Here is a 20,049-nt window from a genome sequence, read left to right on the forward strand (position 1 = left end):
TAACCTCGGTGCGCCTAGGGCAGCAAGAGTTATATACTCCCCATGGAGTTGAGACTGATGATACGATGTGACACTGAGACTGACATCAAATGATCCAGGGAAACAAATACCAGCGCCTTGAGCAAGCACTAGTTGCATGGATATGTGCGCCATATAAATATCCAATAAGATAATAAATAATAAGTAATAACGTAGTGCGGCGTTTCGATACATATTCTTGTATCGTGGCTTTACTTGCTTGAAACCTTCGTTTCTTCAAAAATGTTCTTTTCAAAGACCAAATGTTAATCCGGCGTGGTATTAATATCACTGATTTACATACACTACACCATCGGGTCGACTCAGAGCCTTTTCATTTTACAAACAGTCCAAGCTGTGTCGAGAAGGGAGGCGAGGAAAAGGAGGGTCATTGATTTTGTACATGAAATTTTTGCCGTCGCCATTTCACCTGTTTGCTCTATGTGAGAGGTCATTTACACTGAACAAGATTTTGAGGGAAATTACTCACCCTCCCCCACAGCCGTAATCCCGTAATATGATTGTGTGCTCATGATAAAATGACCGTACAATATTATACACATAAGAAATATGGTCTCTGATGCAACTATTTCCGATATCATCACACCTACTAGCATTACTATGTCCGCGTAGCGCTGTAGCGCTTCCTCGACAGGCGCCTATTGTATGTAAACAGTCCGACCAAACAGCACCGAGCGGCGCTGCTGAGAGTTCATCTCTCCTCACATGGCAGCAAATCTCCATTCACTGCATATTAGGACACGCACCACTTGAAGCTTTGGTCAGGCCAGCCATTCACCAGGCTCCCGGCGACATTCAAGGCGAGGGCATCCTCAAATCCGCTGTCAATCATAGCTTGCGTGCACAATACCACAGCAACGATTAGGTCAGTGTAGGAGGTCACGGTGTTCACAGCCACGGATAGAACACTCAGATGATATCCGCCTTCCGAAACGGTTGATTCCTGTCATCTACTTACCATTCCAGCAGCATAATGGCGGGTCTAAGACGCTCTCTTGACACCCTCTTTATCGCGTTCTACGTGTTTGAGGCAGTGTCTACCATATTTTTCGACACTCAGCAACTTCTACCGTCGTACATTTATCCGAAACCGGTAAGTAGTGAATGAAACATGTTTTACTGTTTGTAGAGCAAAGTGTGACACTAACTTAAAGATTGAACTTAAAATTTTAGGAGACTGTATGTCAATTTTAAGAGACTGAATTTTAATACTTTAACAATATTATAATGGAGCTCGAGTTTTAGCGTTTAGACAGGTATTTTGAAATGGCTAGTCCGTACATTAACTCATGTTAACGATAAACATGAACTGTTTGGTGTATTGGGTCACGCTTGTTACAGCGAAAACATACACCTTTGAAACATGACAGCCCGGTATTTAAATACCAGAAGCCTGGGGTCAAGGTGGTAGCTGCAATATGATCGTCACAGACTTTATTGGGGTTCTGCGGGGAGTCAGTAACAGTGCATAGACGAGAAGGTGTTAGAGGGGAAAAAAGAAGATACAATAAGGTGGTGTACTAACACGCCAAAGGGCATGGGATTGTAAATGTTGGTGATGTAAATGAAGAATTGTGCCGAGCTTTAAAAGAACGACTCCTCCACGTATTTCTTTTCTTTAACAAAAAGGTTCCATTATTCAAGATGGGGATATGTTGACCCGATTGTTGCTCGAGCTCATGCCAGGGGCATATCCTTTGGCGAGAATAAATAAGGCGATTATCTGCTGTTTATCCGATGGTTTCAAAGTGATGGCTGGAGGCGGAATATGTTGCCGACTCGCACCCTACTGACACAGATAACATTTTATTGTGATTCAGGAGGGGGGCTAGACATTTTGCTTCGTCGACGAGGCAGACCAGAGCACTACCGAAGGTCTCCGCGTATTGATGTTGATGAGGTTGTGGGGCCTTAGCTTGAACATTTGGATGATCCTAGCACATATGTTTTAGTGTGTTTAAGTAGCGGTTGTCCAACGCAGTGTTTAGTCCTAGTCTTTTGAAATTGTGTATGTAAGACTAACACTTAGTTACTGAATGTAATTTTGATAGTAACAAATACAAAATAGTCATTTAAATTGAGAAAGAACCTCAGTGAGACGTGAGTCTCAGGACCCTGCAATTTTGAAATCCTGAATGAGGCAAGTCTAGGTTTCTGTATCTGTGTTCTACCAAGGGTTCCTTTCAATTTCAATTTATTATTTTTATTTGTTAATCATCGAAATAATTCTCTTTAATGCTGGCAAACATTGCCATGTTCCGGCAGTTTTGTAACACCATCAAGCCTGGGTCTAGTGAATCACGTGAACGGCAACATGACCATTTATCTACACGGTTAAGATGATGCGGTGGTTTACATCTTTCATCAGATGGTCGTGTCATCGATCCAGTTACTCATCTCGACTTTAATACGGATCTTTCTAAGATGCTTCGGTACAATACTTCATCAGACGATAATGTGCACTTTTTGCATTACGTCACAATGTGTTGACGTCGGTGCGCCATTCCAGTTTGCCCCCTCGTAGTCGAACTTTTTTGCATTACGTCACAATGTAAGCGACGTCACGACGGATGTCAGTTGCCATCGCATCGTAACAGCTTCCCACAGTAAACTGCTTCGTCGCATCCCGTTTCTTGGTTTGCAGTTGTATCAAACAGCTAACATCACTGGTGGAAACATTATGTTTATGTTTTCCGAAGGATAAAATGCCTCTTAGTTCGACTCAAAACTTTACAGAGACGCGGTAATGTTTGCAATGTTTATAATATAATAGTTCAGGGCGAAAGTGTGCTTTATTACACTATACATGGTGGTAGAACGAACTGTATTTCTTAAATAAAGCCGGGGTTACGGAACATTAATCAAATTAATACCTCGGGTCATTATGTACAAATTAATTAATGGCGGCATTTGCATCTCTGCTGAACCTTGTAAGCTATCGATCAGTAGGTTCCATGAGATCAGTCGGTTCCATGAGATCAGTAGGTTCCATGAGATCAGTCGGTTCCATGAGATCAGTCGGTTCCATGAGATCAGTAGGTTCCATGAGATCAGTCGGTTCCATGAGATCAGTCGGTTCCATGAGATCAGTAGGTTCCATGAGATAAGTCGGTTCCATGAGATCAGTCGGTTCCATGAGATCAGTCGGTTCCATGAGATCAGTAGGTTCCATGAGATAAGTCGGTTCCATGAGATCAGTCGGTTCCATGAGATCAGTAGGTTCCATGAGATCAGTAGGTTCCATGAGATCAGTAGGTTCCATGTGATCAGTCGGTTCCATGAGATCAGTAGGTTCCATGTGATCAGTCGGTTCCATGAGATCAGTCGGTTCCATGAGATCAGTAGGTTCCATGTGATCAGTCGGTTCCATGTGATCAGTCGGTTCCATGAGATCAGTCGGTTCCATGTGATCAGTCGGTTCCATGTGATCAGTCGGTTCCATGAGATCAGTCGGTTCCATGTGATCAGTCGGTTCCATGAGATCAGTCGGTTCCATGAGATCAGTAGGTTCCATGTGATCAGTCGGTTCCATGTGATCAGTAGGTTCCATGAGATCAGTAGGTTCCATGAGATCAGTCGGTTCCATGTGATCAGTCGGTTCCATGTGATCAGTCGGTTCCATGAGATCAGTCGGTTCCATGAGATCAGTCGGTTCCATGTGATCAGTCGGTTCCATGTGATCAGTCGGTTCCATGAGATCAGTCGGTTCCATGTGATCAGTCGGTTCCATGAGATCAGTAGGTTCCATGTGATCAGTCGGTTCCATGAGATCAGTCGGTTCCATGTGATCAGTCGGTTCCATGAGATCAGTCGGTTCCATGAGATCAGTCGTTCCATGAGATCAGTCGGTTCCATGAGATCAGTCGGTTCCATGAGATCAGTCGGTTCCATGAGATCAGTCGGTTCCATGTGATCAGTCGGTTCCATGAGATCAGTAGGTTCCATGAGATCAGTCGGTTCCATGAGATCAGTAGGTTCCATGAGATCAGTCGGTTCCATGAGATCAGTAGGTTCCATGTGATCAGTCGGTTCCATGAGATCAGTAGGTTCCATGAGATCAGTCGGTTCCATGAGATCAGTCGGTTCCATGTGATCAGTCGGTCCCATGTGATCAGTCGGTTCCGTAAGATTAGTTTTTAAGTGCCACACAGCATGTTCATCATTGCACTGACTGTACATGCATTCATCCGTTGTTGAAGTAGCGTCACACTTGCGAGAAAGGAAACTGACTCTTCGTATTGTACGCAGGCAACTCAGAATCTTCCCAAAGGCTCTTTTGATCGTTCTTGAAGTTCTTCAAATTACGCGCCATTCGAGTTAGTGAGTGTGGTCTTACGCCAAGTTTGAAATATTCGAGCATCATCACAGCGGAAGACCCCAGAAATGGGCTTTAAATAATGTACTCATCGATACAATCGAACCTAGGTGTTCAGGGTGACGAGTTGAAGCTGTTACCATTAGGCTACCCCACCTCTCCTGAATGTACATGAGAAACCGTTACGTTATGTAAGTTCTATTCAATTTTAAATCATGTTATTTCGATTTTATTGATGTTTAAATTTCATCCTGACTTCAAGATATTCATGTTCGATATTTAGTTTATTATAATTCTTGTAATTGTAATTTTATTTTAAGTAGATAGATAGTTGTTTTAAAACAACAACAAAACACACACACACACACACACACACACACACACACACACACACACACACACACACTGTGGTATAAAACTTTTAAAAAAATTCTTGATATTACTTGAAGGCAGGAAACAAAATTCAAACCGCCTGTCAGGAGACAGTAAACATTCCAGCCGGTCTCACCGTCCCTGAACCACATCATATTCCATTCCGCCAAGCTATTTCTTTACCGCTAAAACCTTAGTTAATAAAGCAAGTCTGAATTTTATTAGCTTCAGGATCTGAATGTTCTATCTTACATGGGGCTCCTTTTCAATCTAAAGGAGTTGTTGGTTTCTATTAAAGTCATATATATGTAACAGATTGTCAGATCAGTCATTTCGTGAAATGGCCGCAAATTTCAGTCACCTCACAAGCTCCTGTCCACCACATATAGATGAAATGAATTTTCATGAAATGTCTGAAGTATATTGAAATGGCTGACCGCCTTAGTCATTTCACGAAATGACTGACATTTTTCTGCGCAAATGGGAACCGATAACGTGTCCACCAAGATTTTGATATTTTTCAGGCATAAAAATAAAAGATTACAGTGCGTCTTCAGGACCTACGATATACAATAACGTTTACCATAAATTGTATTTCTGCTGGTCGATGTCTTCTCAGTGATGATGGATTTCAGATTTAGACATACATGTCAGTTATTCCCATAAATATGACTGTCAAATTTGAGATACACAAGCCTACATCCCCTCCACCACGCCCAGATTCCACGTACCTCCAACGTTTAGTTTAGAGAAGTGATATAGAGTTATATGACATTGTGTAATAAATAACAGATCATCCATCCTGAAACAGAAGCAAGTGTGACAAGGGTGGTACTTATCGCAAACCAATGTAAAGGAGGTACAGTCCATAAAATAAATACACTCGGAATTGTGAAAGAAACGTTTTAGAAAAATCCGTAGTACACACTGTTTGACATTTCTTCTTGTCACTTTCAGTCACTTCTCTGCTGTCATGTAAGATGCGGAAGTGACTTGCAGTTTCATACAATTGATTGTTTCCTGAATTCTTAAGGCTTACATGCGATCACAATTCATAAATATGTATTCAGGTTTTGACCCAACTCACATACTTTTATTATGTGATCATCGACTCGTCATAGTTTGCTCCATAAACGCAAGTAACATGTAGATGTTCAGTTCATACACACGCACGCACTCGCACACATATACATACAGTAAGGAACACGTATGACTTATATGCATGTGTTACAGTGTCAGCTATTTGTTAAAGCATATAATAGAAGTTCCCACTGATGAATCGTCCTGCCTGGTATAGCGGACCGAGCGTCTGGATGGAGAGCGGAATGTCTGTGGTTCGTCACTTGTGTTGCTCATGACACCAAGTCTGCGATACACTATAGAGTTACGACAGGTCGTAACGTTACGAACCCATTGTGGATCGGGACCCATGCCATTATGGTATCATGGCTGCAATATTGTTGATATGATTTGTCATATGCAGGATGCAGATCAATTCGATTTCATTGGTGTGACGATTTGCTAAGTAGTGGAGTGAGATCACCAGGCAGGAAGTCTTACCGATATGATGTCATTGGGCTTCCCTGGTGTGTAAAGGTGGAGGCATGTTAGCAAACACGTGAGCGAATCTCTCGACTCAGTATGACACATGGGGCGTTTCCCTTTAGCCTTGTATTCATACAACGTGTAGCGTCACTGAGCGACGTTACGTCTTAGCCATTACCTTGACACGAATAACATTATAAACTCTTGAAAAGGTAAGGAACATCATTGTTGATTTACGATTAAGAATACTGGATTATATATCGGAATCAATCAATGCTTGTATGATAATAATGAACAATTGAGAGTGCATTACCACTTGCATTTGCTTGTGAACATAGTTGTTTGTAGAATAGTCGCTCTTGAAAGATGAAATTTGCATGTGTGCGATTTTCATATCCAAACAAACAAAAACAACAACAAAAACAAAAAACGGTTAGAAACAAACACTAACAACTCTGTGCTGCAAAATGATTGTCAAACTTGATAAAATAATTATGGCTTGCAGTGATTTATCCATCTTAACTGAAAACTCCCATGACGATGTCCCATGACTCGACGATGACACTCCATGCTTGTGTATTGGGCTTGGCTGACACATGTCATCGTATCCCATTTGTGTCGATCGATGTTTATTGATCACAGTATTGTCTGGTCCAGACTCGATTATTTACAGGACGCCACCATACAGCTTGAAAATCGTAAAACGTAAAACTAAACTCACTCACTGAAGTGATTATCATCACCTCCTTGTCGATGTCCAAGAAAAGAGAAGGTTCATCATAACGGTGTCCAGTATAACTCTGCACTTACCGTTACGGGGAAGAACAACGTATTGTATCATGGAGGGCAGGTCATGCTTACCTTTTCAGCAGATACCTGGTGTTTTCACATAATCACCTATTAAGATAATATCCCTGCTATATTTTATGCCCCAATGTTTCAGTTCATCGAGAATTGTTTCCCTCTGGTTTAGTCGTTATAAATTTACATTGAAAATGCAGAGATTTTCACAAAGGGGGAGGTGGGGTAGCTTAGTGGTTAAAGCAACCGTTCCTCATGTCGAAGACTCGAGTTTGATTCCATGCATTGGTAGAATTGTGAAGCCCATTTCTGGTGTTCCCCGCTGTGATGTTACTGGAATATTAGTAAAATCCGCGTAAAAACATGCTGACACACTCATCCACAAAGCGCCACTTGAGACCAGTTTGAAGCATGGCTTCTTTTCACAAAGCTCATCCAATTAAGGATTTCATCCGAAGAATTGTTATAGGACGTGCTAAATTTTATTGTGGAGTAATTATCATGACTTGCTAACTTCGGCTTCTCAGTAACTTAACAATTGTATTTCACGAAGAATTATATTTTTCTTTAGAATTGCAGAGAGGGCTAGGCAGTAGGATAAATAATATGGTTCAGAGACTGTTGAGACAGACTTCTATAGACGCAGTCTGCCAGGCAGACCCTGTAACACATATGCTCTTTAAAAAAGTAGGGGAACTGAACTTTCAATGTACGATTGTCGAAATTGGGAGATACATGGGATTGAATCAATGTTGATACAATAATAATGGATGTTTTGAGAATGCATCACCACATGGATTTCATTCAAATCAAAGCTGTTCGTTCAGTTATCCCCCTTGTTAGGTGGCTGGAGGATGACATGAACATTTCAGGTTTACAATTTTCAGTCGGTAGTGTTTGATTTGACGCTGACAACCCTGACCATGCGCAGATGCAAGAAAATTATCATAAAAAATGGTCTATAGTGATTTATGGACCTGTCTGAAAAAACATCAAGATTCATAATGACACCCCATGGACACGCAGGAGGCTCTCACATTGTGCACGTGCTTCCCATGCATTGTGTTTGCGTGTGATGATGACGTGAAATGCTGCCGCATACACAAGATAAATGTCATTGTAACGTTCCTCAATGGGTTTTCTTTCTACCAGACTTCAAAATTAAGGTTCCCCTACTTTTTTAAGAGTATCCAAGACATCCGTTATTTTCCCTGCTGCCAAACCCTCCCTGCAGTTCTAAAGACCCGAATGAAGCAAGTCCAGATTCCCTCTGGTTCTGAATCCATTTAACCTCTCACTTGTTAGGAATGCTTGAAACATTTCCCCCAAAAAATATGTTACTACATTAATTGACGTGCTCTCAAGTTTCCATGTGGTAAATGTCAATGCTGATTGCAAGTTCTCTTTACACTGCGTTAGCATTATATAACCTTTCGTTATACTAGGGGCTGGAAGAGACCTGTTAGAGATCTGTTAGGTAAATAAGCAATTGTTTACATGATATGTTTTTAAATATCAATAAATAGTGCACTGGGGTACTGTCCGCTTATCTAGACTTGCCTCTTGGAAAGACAGAATTGCTAGCAGACAGGAGACGAATACAGGAATTGAATAGAACAAACCGTTTTAAGATAGGCCAGAGTCCTATGTATTGTCGCCCTGTCAGAGCTCTGTATATTTCAGATTCCCGTTCGAATGTTGTTTCTCCACTTCACGTATCTACGGGTTATGCCAGTGTCAGTTGTATAAGGATTCCGTCCTATGGACGAATACAACTCCTAAGACGAATTGTTTCTTCTGGAGTTTCAATAAAATCTATGGCCTTACAGCAGTCCGCAAAATTTGTATTTTTGTCCACTCCTTAAATTCATGTGATTTCAATATAATGTCTGAACCCTACGTGACTTTGGTTTAATAAGACAAAGGTTATGGTTATATTATAATCTGTCCCCCAGACCCCGAGCCACCTCTTACGCTAACTAAGGGCTACTACGATCCATTCTCGCACGGGTCCTGACAGGTTGACCTTATGCAGTTATTAACGATTTCACTCCATGCCTATACACATATGTGATCGATTGGGTCACCTTAGTCTGCCATACAGACTCAGAAACAAATATGTCCAAGCACATGTTCCTCGTAATTCTGGAAAATGTCGTAAGTCTAAAACGTAGAAACTCTCAGGGCTCCTTTTCATTGCATTTTAATTTTCTTTTGTAACATGAGCTCTTTTTCTGTAAAATATATTCTTAGTCTAGGGTCACCCTGACGGAGCGGTTGATTGGTCCGAGAGTCTCACGCCATACAAATGAACTGCAACGTAGGAGGCAGAGGGTCGTCGTGTCACTGTATCATATTTCAAAGGTAGACTGTCACAGGACTACGTACGGAAGCGATTATGAGTTTAAAGTGTCATTCCAAGATTACTCAGAGCTCCACATAAGGCGCGTATTTACCTATTTTAATATCACATTTACTCAATTTATTACAAATCTGGGAGCACAAAAAACTCATAAGAATCACTCAAAACCCAACAGGTCTATAATACCGTGTGTACTTTACTCAGTTAACTAAATTGGCTTGTGTATGATTCGTCGTGGCGCCGAAACTCTACAACAGCATTAGCTAATGGTAGACGATGCCTATATATACATGTGCTATTATAGCCATAGCCATTGCCCGGAGTCTACTCTAACAGTGACATGAATTCCATGTTCAGTATTGAGAAATGGCTGCCAACTGTTTGGCAATGTGACAAGTACTGAAATGTTTTAGTCTGTTGAGACGCATTTATATTTATCTGTATAATTATTTACCCAAGAAGGATAAAAAAATACTCTGTGTAAAAGTACACAATTCTTTTAACTAGTGGGAGTATACAAAATGTTAGTTACTCCGCAAAAAAATGAAACAACTCGTACATAAACAGACAATGCTTGAAAAATTATCTGGCGCTCTGGATTACACTCCAAAAGAAACAGCAACAAAAACTGGCATATAAGAAAAGACTTACTGATAAACCCATGGACTTATCATTCAATGCAGCCTTGGAACAAAGTCATCCAGGCAAAAAACATTGGATGTGTTAATAACAGGGCCCTGTATTGGCAAATAATTTTATTTCAGTTTTATTGCGATTCAGGTACCGCTGTTGCGAATTATAGGGAACTTAAGTGTTTGACAGTAAGTGCCGCTAATTGGGTATGCCAATCCTGTTTTTTGTATTCTAAGTCCCAGACATATATGCTATGGCCATGACAACAGCAGTCTCAAAATTAAGTTACACAGTCACGGATTCTATTTTCTTTCTTACACAATTCAGCTTGCAATTTGTTATTGCAAAACGAAGGAAAACATCTGTTGTGGGTAAAAGTCAGCACATTTTATTTTATACAATGAAGGCAATAAAAAAAAAACTTCATATATGGTCATTACCCAATATACCTGTTCTCAGAAAAAAATATTGCGATATACCGTTATACCACTAATAACGTGCTGTCCTAGCTACTAAAGTTGATGGGATCGTGGTGGGCACTAGTACTACACATGCCTACCTAGTCTGTCGTACGGAACCTGATGTATAAATATCCAAGAAAGCCCACGCAAGTCTAGAAAATGTGACAAGTCTAGATTTCCTGAAGAAAGTCTCAGGGCTCCATTTCATTATATTATTTTTTTTCACAATGAACGTTTTTTCAGTAAAATATGTTCATTTCAGAGACTAGCTGTTAGTCTAATGCGTACCCAGAATACGTCCTAGGCCAAATGTTAGAAAAGTCCCTATCTTTTAGGATCTCTCAGCAGCAGTAAACGTGTTATTCAGTAATTAGTATGACACCTCCCACCCTCCAAAAATTCTTGTTGATGGATGTGGAACTAGCTACAGGAGGTTTTAGGTTACTAAAAACTAACTAGCTACGGGAGGTTTTAGGTTACTAAAAACTAACTGGGTTCAACTAACTGTTGAAACAGTGTCCACATGTTCATAAACAAACTGCTTGAGAATTGATCACATTGTCTAATGTGTGGTGACAAGCACTGGTGTTCAACATGGTCAAGATATGCAGTATGGGTGATAAGGCTGGGTGTATCATATTACCTGATTTTCATGATATCTCTACATTTGGCCAAGGACTATATCCATTTCGGAAAGTTTTCCAGATGTTTCGTCTATCACCGGATGGACACTTAAAACACGCCAAGAACATGACTTACTCTGCGCGGTGTTTTACTGTTGGAATTTGACACACATACAGCTATTAATAGAAAAGTAATCTTGCTTCCTCTTGCCCTGTCTAATCATTCACATCTGGCGTTCACTTTACAAGCACGTCCCCTGGAGAATAGACTGGCATCTTGTCTCTGAATATCTATTATTCTGATAGTAACTAACAAACCCATTTAAATCGAAAGGGAGCCCAAGTCAGATGCGAGAGCCCGGTGACTTGCTTCATTGAGAGCTTTCGCCTTAAAACAAGGGCTTGGCAGTAGTGAAAATGATGTGGTTCAGGGACTATGAGACAGACTACCCGGAGAACTACAGCCGAAAGTCGGTCAACAGTATTCTTTCGTGTCCAATAGTTTTTATCATCTTAACGATGAAAATAATGAACAAAATATATGTGCCAGTTTCAGAAAATTGGATGATTGTTAGGTCGTGAGGAGACATCCGTAATTATCTTAGGCGGGTTAGGTCAGGCGCAATACATCCTTTCTAAATAACCAATTATTTTGCCAGCGAATGCAAACATATCATTACATCCCGTCCAAATTTCCCCGTTGCTGGGACTGTGAGATATGTAGAGCGACCTTCAGCACGGTGGGCCAGGAAGTTAGTTTGGCACTGGCATTTGTAATTGGGCATACATCCCTTACATTGGGATGACACATAAATGATGTTTATTTCCTGCTGTAATAAGCATAGACTGGGTTTGCGATAAAAAACAATAATTGTGCTGTTGTGGATATCGTCTGTGCAGTTTATGGTAGCCCGTGACTAATGAGCTGGAGACTCGCTGCAGGTCGTATGCAAACACATGCCTTTGTGATGAAGTCAGAACCTTGAAGCTCTCTCCCCAAACACCTAGTCGTGTTTGTTTCACCTGTCTGATCTGTTTAAGAATTGGTGTGGTTTGGTAGACTAGTGGTTAAGGCGTTCGTTCGTGACGTCGTGTCTAAGGCCCGGGTTCGAGTCTCCACATGGGTACTATGTGTGAAGCCCTTTTCTGATGTCCCCGGCCGTGCCATCGCTGGAATGTTGCTAAAAGGTGTAAAACCATACTCAGTGAGTTAGATCTGCTTAAGAATCCTCTTGTTACAGCTGACTGATCTGTTCAAGGATCCTCTGTTTCAGCTGACGGATCTGTTGAAGAATCCTGTCTGTTTCAGCTGAGTGATCTGTTGAAGAATCCTCTATTTCAGCTGACCGGCCGTTTCAAGAATCCTTTGTTTCAGCTGACGGGTCTGTTCAAGAGTCGTCTGTATTAGCTCACAGATCTGTTCAAGAATCCTCTGTTTCAGCTGACTGATCTTTTCAAGAATCTTGTCTGTTTCAGCTGACAGATCTGTTGAAGAATCCTGTCTGTTTCAGCTGAGTGATCTGTTCAAGAATCCTCTATTTCAGCTGACTGGCCGGTTCAAGAATCCTTTGTTTCAGCTGACAGGTCTGTTCAAGAATCCTTTGTTTCAGCTAACTGATCTTTTCAAGAATCCCGTGTGTTTCAGCTGACTGATCTGTTCCAGTGGTACACCCAACACTTCAGGGACCCGTACATGGCGAATGCTCGGAACATGCCCTGGTTCGCCAGTTTCTGCATCGTGGAATTCATCACACACATCCCTTTCTTCTTCTTTGCCATCTATGCATATTATAAAGGTATTTCTTTATACTATTTATACTATTTCTTTAATCGTCTCAGATGTTTCTAGAGTTGGTTGACATACAATGGTTACCTATCCTATCTATACATCATGGATGAACACGAGGTATTTTCGGAATGAACATAAAACGTTTCAGGTAGTAATAATATGTATAACATTCTTTATCACAGATTCCTGTTGTATTGGATGAGTGTACGCAGCATTCAGCAATGTATAGTTGAGTCTGGACCAAACAATCGAGTGATCATCAGCATGAACCTCGATCTATGCATTTGGGATACGATGACATGTGTCAACCAACTCAGCGAGTCTGACCACCCGATCCTGTGGTCATTACAAACACGAACTGCTATGCTAATAAGGACTAAGGCTTTCGTGTGTATGCACGTGCATGCATGCGCACGTGGCTTATTGCACTTGTACGGAAGAGGTCTTGGAGCTAACCTACTTTGATACTGTGCCGCAGTTTAACATGGACCTTCCATGTTATCTGGCGGAGTAACAACAAATCCCATGTGTTAGCTCACTTAGCGGGCAAACCGTCTGTCTGCACGACACCGTCTGTCTGCCACCCACCGTCTTGCAACACGTGGCGTGTATATGGTTTGCATATTAACTGACCTAAAGAGCTCTTGAGAGGATAACGAGGAACACTGTACAAACACTGCAATCTGTTGGTTGTGCAAGTGTGTGTCATCCCACTAGACGCAATGGGTCGCTATTAATGCCAACAATGGTCCAGATTCGATCACCTAGACACCCTGATTCTACCACAATCACAAACTGTAGAAAAATACACCAGACACACCCCTGAGTGGAGAACACTTAATCAAAGTTACCATGCCTGAGTAAAAGCGACAAAACTATTTCCATTGCCACAAGAATTCTCTGATAAACGTTAAAATCGAAAATCGAAGAGTTCGCCATTTTGGTACACCAGAAACATTCGTGATTCCTCGCCTCTCTCCGTGACCTGCCTTGCCGGAATGGCACGATCAGTTACGAATGAACAGAAACCTATGATTATGGGTGCCGGTTACTATTCGCTCTGACTGTGTCTAGATTTGTCAGTATTAGACCCTTACAGGCGAGTTTCAGTTTGATAAACGTTCGAGGCCTGCATCCGTGACTTTACCCTCAATAAAGCTTGTGTGGAAAGAGTTAGCTGCGTCAGACCTAACTCATTCAGTCCCAGTTATATATACTCATGGAAACTACTAGGAAAGTGCAAGTGTTCCTTTATTTATTTCAAGAATTTCACCTACAGTGAAGAAATCCGGAAACAAATAAAGGAATACTGGTGCGTTCACATGTTCCTTGTTTGTGTCCATGAGTATTTGTTGCGACTGACGGGATCAGAGGTTCAGACCCTCTTAGTTGTTATTGTATTCCATCTGCGCAGATCGATCCTCATATCATCGATCATATCATGTCTTGTCGAGACTCAAGTATTTATAGACAGACGTCATGTAGCAGAGGAACTACTGAGTAAACGACAAACAAACAAAACAAATCCCACAAGAAGATAATCGTACACGCCCTCTTAAGGTAAAGGCACACACTTCCTTATAAACCGTGAAGATCCCGGTTAGAACTGATCTTCATTAACCAATGTGTATTTATCGTAAGAGGCGACTAACGGGATCGGGTGGTCAGGATCGCTGACTTGGTTGACACATGTCATTGGTTCCCATTTGCGTAGAGCATTGCACTTGCTCTTGATCACTCCAATGGCCCTGACTCAATTATGTACAGGCCACCGCCATTTAGTGGGAATATTGGCGTGTGTGATGTTAAACAACAAACCAACCAACATTAAGCTCACCACTGAATAAGCCCTTTTTAGGGCCACTCCTGCAGGCCTGTAGCAACAATATTGCTGATGCGGAGTCAAACTAAACTAAACTCACTCACAGACCCTCGATTCTTGTATTCACAATGATCACTTGTATTCCACAGGTCCGTCAAAGTGTCCCTGGATCCGTATCCCAGTCATCATGTACTGTGTCCAGATCATCACCTTCGTGACGGCAGTTGAAGCTGGAGTCTTCTTTGACGACTTCTCAAAGACCAAGCTGCTTGCACCAAGAAACTTTGGTGAAAGGCTTAGGTTGGGAACTAATTACAGCCTGTTCTTTTTTGTGCCTCTAACTAATCTACTAGATGCACTATTCAGCAGTGCCTATACACCCAAGGCGAAGACTGCATGATAAGGGCAATGGTGTGTGTTGTATTCTTCAGGGAGGTTATCGCTGAATTCACGTGTTGTGCAGACCGGGATGCAAAAGGGCACAGATGGATGAATTACTACACATGCAAAGCCGCATTATGAGGTCGTTTATGTCGTGATGCAATGCGTAAAGTGATGCCCTTTTTTACAAAAGAAAATCACACTGTTTTGGGTCTTTTTTTAATGTTAATGTTTTTTTTGTTGAGTGTGTAAAATTCACATCTGCAAAAGATATTTGTTAACTCGACATTTGCGGGTATAAGAAATATTTGTCTTCAGCTTAGTCAGTAGTTCGAGATTCGACCTGTGTAAAATCTGTTCTCATTTATCACTGCAAATGGACAAAAAGAGTGAGTTTAGAGCAATGTGTGAGTTTAGGTTTACACCGCTTTAATGAATAATATCTAAGGATCAGATGAACTTAATGGGAGTTGCCGTCACATTATAACACAACAGAGTTAATTTCATACTTTGATGTATTTTTAAATATATGTTTTTAAGATGGTATCATTTAGGAAGTTATTTGTTGCAGACAACAGATGTTGCGCTATTGCTGCGTATTACATGTAGTTGGTGAGACTAGAGTGGAGGGGGAGGGAAGCGGGGGTGTCATGAAAGAAACGAACAGGCTATGTTGTGGACCAGAGATTGATCCACCAATCAAATGTTTAATGCTAGTCCTTTATACCCTGCTTCTTTACAAGAAACATCTTCAGCACGCAACTGCTTAAAGCTCATTGTCGAGTCGGTTCATACGGGAGTCATTCTGACAGTATCCCAGCAATAATATGGCGACATGCAACTGTTCTTCAAGCATTGCACGTCCATGGAACACTAAATCCTTGTAGCTTTGATTTAGAACCTTGTCTAGTCGCGGCTTTTGTCTTAATTCAAGTGAAACTGAAGTACTGGTCAAAGCATCATTGCATCGCGCAGCTCGCTGTGCCACGTTATCTTGAAATCCAGGAAGTTTTATTGAATTGTCCGGATGTAGAACCTCGTTGTTATGTATATGATTGTATTTTTGTTTGTTTGTTTTTTCAGTGGTTGTAACAGGACCTTATTTGCCATGTTTGATTTTACAGCGTGTTAATGCATTACACCCACTGGTTAATAGAACTTAGTGACATAATAACAGTACCTTCTCTTTACGACCAACTAAATGCCTGTATATATTTATATAGGTCACGTCAGGATGATCTTTCATTCGAAAAATCAGGGCATCGATTTCAAATAAGGAAAGAGACTGAGAGAATGTTTTCTTACATATCATTAAACCTCGGAAAGGTACCCGAACGACAGTTACCGGCACAACAACTGAATACGTCCAAAACACCTGACTTCCATGTTACGGTTAAATGGTATGAGCATTTCAGCGGAAGGCATATACAACTGGAAGTCCTCGAGGAAATATCAATCTTCTATGATATATTCCGGTTGTTTTGGGTTTTTTCAGTGCAGTTTCAATTTTGAGTTGAGAACCCTAAAGTTAAGGTATTTTCAAACTTCTTATGAGTGTCATTCGGACAGGGCTCAAGACGAAAGCATGATGGCGATTTGGTACATGGTATCTATTGGGATGGAAAGGAGATATTATATGCTGGAAAACCGACATAATTGCATGAGGTGGTATGGATACATATACATATATGCATGTCATGAACAGGTTCACGTTGTGTAGCAGTATTTTCATATTTTATGCAATATTTATCAAACTCGTCTTATTGTTATGTGTGAAAACGTTTTGAATTAAACAGTATTATTAAGTGGCGTTGTCAGTTTGACTTGTTACTGCTTCCGGAATTATACCTACAATACGTCTTAAGGGACCACAGGTGGCAAAACCCTCTGTTGCGACGCATTTCGTTCTTCAGAGTTGTGTCTCTTTGACCCGCTAGAAGCCAAAGGTTGTAGATTTCATTCCGGGATCGCCCGGTTATGATCCTTGGTATTATCAGCACCATTGCCCAGCGCGTGGGTTTCTCCAGAGTGCATGATAAACGTCCAAGATCTGCATCACGTTGAATTGTCTGCAAGATGACATGCTATTACATGACTAGAATACGTTAAACCGATAGTACTTATTTGTACCAGATTTATTTGATCTTATTAGTCATAACTCATTGAAAGGAATTACTTTACAAATATTCTTTGTTGTCATTTTCAAACCCTTGACGATCTGAGTTAGAACTGGCCTCCAAAAACACATATCGGTCGTAAGAGGCGACTAACGGCATCGGGTGGTCAGGCTCGCTGACTTGGTTGACGCGTCATCATATCCCAGCTGTGTAGATCGATGCCCATGATGTGGATCACTGGACTGTCTGGTCCAGACCCGATTGTTTAAAGACCGCCACCATATAGCTTGAATATAGCTGAGTGTGTCTTTAACCAACAAAGCAAGCAGCCTTAAACTACCGAACGCGTCATTGTTCGGTGATCTTTCGTCTCACCCTTGCTATTTGCCATGCAGTTTCCTCTTATGAATAACATGTTAACATTTCCTGGAGGGAACGGAATTTTCATGTAAATAAAGGCTTCTCAAGTGGTCAAAGCATCCGCTCGTCACGCCGAATATCCAGATTCGGTCCACCACATGGGTACAATAAGTGTTCACATCAAAGCTCATATCTGGTGCCCTCCGCCGTCATATTGCAGGAATATTGCTAAAAGCGGCGTAAAACCATACTCTCTCTTGTAACGGAGAGCAGTACAATAAGTAGCAATGTATCACATTTATTTATCAAACTATATTTGGAACATTAAAAGGGGATATTTACAAAACCAAACTAAAATCAGGCTACCGATAGCCAACAACGAAAGTCAGGCCGTTATGTTACTGAGTGAGTGAGTGAGTGTGGATTTAGATCACATTTAGCATTATTCCGACAATATCACGGCTTCGATCACTGTACCCACATTATGATATTATAGTGTGGGGACTTGATGTGTCTGTTACCAGCTGTAACCCAGCTTGAAAAGCTTGGGGTCAATCGGTAGGTATGCGTAGTGAAACGGGAAAAGCAGTAAATTATGGAAACAAGATACGGTTTATGTTACGATTCCATCCGTCCGGGTAAAACATGCGTTCTCATAGGCTGCCTAAGGACTGGAATGATTCATGTACTCTACATCTAATATTCGAAACACATGGGAATGTCTGAAAATGGCGTCATTATAGAGGTAACGCTTACAAATGGCGCCAGAAGACGCCCCTCTCTGCAGATCATGCCTGCAGTCTTCCCCTACGGATGTGAAAAAGAAATTATTGAGCTAATGTTGATCCGCTCTTGCAAGGTCGTGACGCGACCAGTTTGGTTATTTCAGTGTCGTTTCCCTCTACAAGTTGAGAACGCCATAGTGCCTCAATGTTCTGGAACTGGACCCCATGAGAAATCACATGTCTGCTTACAGTTGAGAGGTGTGGTGGTGGAATGAAAAGGCAAATCCGACGTGATTATTGCACTGATAAAGCGACTTTTTACAGTCTGTGACTGTATCGACAAGTCTGTGACTGTATCGACAAATCTGTTTTCTCATGAAATGTACTCTGCGACAAAAATATTATCATAAAGATTCTGATTTTTCTGTTTGATAGTCTGCTGTATTATTTAAAGCAGTCATGTAAAATGATTGTTTGAGTAAATGTACTGTTAAAAAGGTTGTCTGTCGCCACCGACTTCTACATGGTCGGGGCGATGGGTAGCCTAGAGGTGAAACTGTTCGTTCGTCACGTTGAGAATCCGAGTTCGATTCTCACGTGGGTACAATGTGTGAAAACCATTTCTAATGTCCCCCGCAGGAGTATTGCTAAACTAAGCTCACTCACTCTAAGTAACAACCGTATGACTAATATGTTCTTGGTTGGACTAGTTGCTAGGCCCGTGAAGATCTTGATTAGAATTGGTCTTCAGCTACTCATGCTTATCTTAAGAGGTGACTACCGGGATCCCGTGGTCAGATTTGCTGACTTAAATGGTGGACTCGACATCATGATCTCAATTGCGCAGTTCGGTGCTTATGACCCTAACGATTAAAAGCCTTTATGCATTTGGTTCTAAGAAAACAATGTGCAAATCAGAGTGAGAATGGTAAATCCGACATGCTACCACCGGCACGTGCTGTCACGTGATTCATGCCCCAATCGTTCGTAACTGCTGGTTTCATTCCGGCAAGCAGAGCGGCGTCACGGAAAGAGGCGAGTAGTTTCGAAATTGTCACAAATTTGCGTTTGGAAGTTTGATTTCTACGAAATTGTTCTTGTCACCTACACTTATTACCAAACATTTCTTTATGTTCCTGTATTTTCATCTCAAACAAAATACCCCGTTACTTTTTCCGAGGGAATACACACAGAGAGATGCACATCGCTGAATTCAAAGTAGTTAACAAGCAGGGTTTAGAGGACAGGCAGTGGTATTCACTATTCAGAGGAAGGATAAAGGAAATATTTGCACAGACAGTTGGGTTTTATTTCAACGGAAGTACAATTCTATTTGAGACCAAATACAAACAAGGTGACTCCATTGTTTGTATTATTTTTAGTCGTGGAATGACCTTCAGCCTACCAGACGGAGCTAACCAGTGTAGCTCACATTGGGTTCATAATACATTTCAGTAACCAAAATGGTTCTTTTTCATTTGGTATATCTGCTCTTCGTCACTTTAAATCAGCTAAATTAACGCTGAGTCTCGCAATACATATTTTTGTATATTCTGATACAAACTGATTGCTGCGCGAAAAGGAACCCCCGAGAGCTCAGATATTTGGAACTGGGGAAATGTAGATTACCTTCATGTAGAGATTTTGAATGATAGAAAGGCTTGGTTGTATGAGCAGGTTAAATTCGCTGAGTGTTGTAAACAA

The 20,049-nt window shown here is 41.2% G+C and overlaps 1 protein-coding gene across 1 annotated transcript; it reads left to right on the forward strand.

The window, feature by feature from the left end:
• Window positions 1-771: 771 nt before the first annotated feature.
• LOC137277983 (sigma intracellular receptor 2-like) lies at window positions 772-16,953 on the forward strand. The gene is made up of 3 exons (XM_067810007.1): window positions 772-1,132; window positions 12,797-12,947; window positions 14,912-16,953. The coding sequence occupies exons 1-3, from the start codon at window positions 1,013-1,015 to the stop codon at window positions 15,160-15,162; spliced, it is 522 nt and encodes a 173-aa protein (XP_067666108.1). The 5' UTR covers window positions 772-1,012; the 3' UTR covers window positions 15,163-16,953.
• The last annotated feature ends 3,096 nt before the right edge of the window (window positions 16,954-20,049 follow it).

Source organism: Haliotis asinina, chromosome 3 (genome assembly GCF_037392515.1).
Source record: "Haliotis asinina isolate JCU_RB_2024 chromosome 3, JCU_Hal_asi_v2, whole genome shotgun sequence".
NCBI classification, from domain to species: domain Eukaryota; kingdom Metazoa; phylum Mollusca; class Gastropoda; order Lepetellida; family Haliotidae; genus Haliotis; species Haliotis asinina.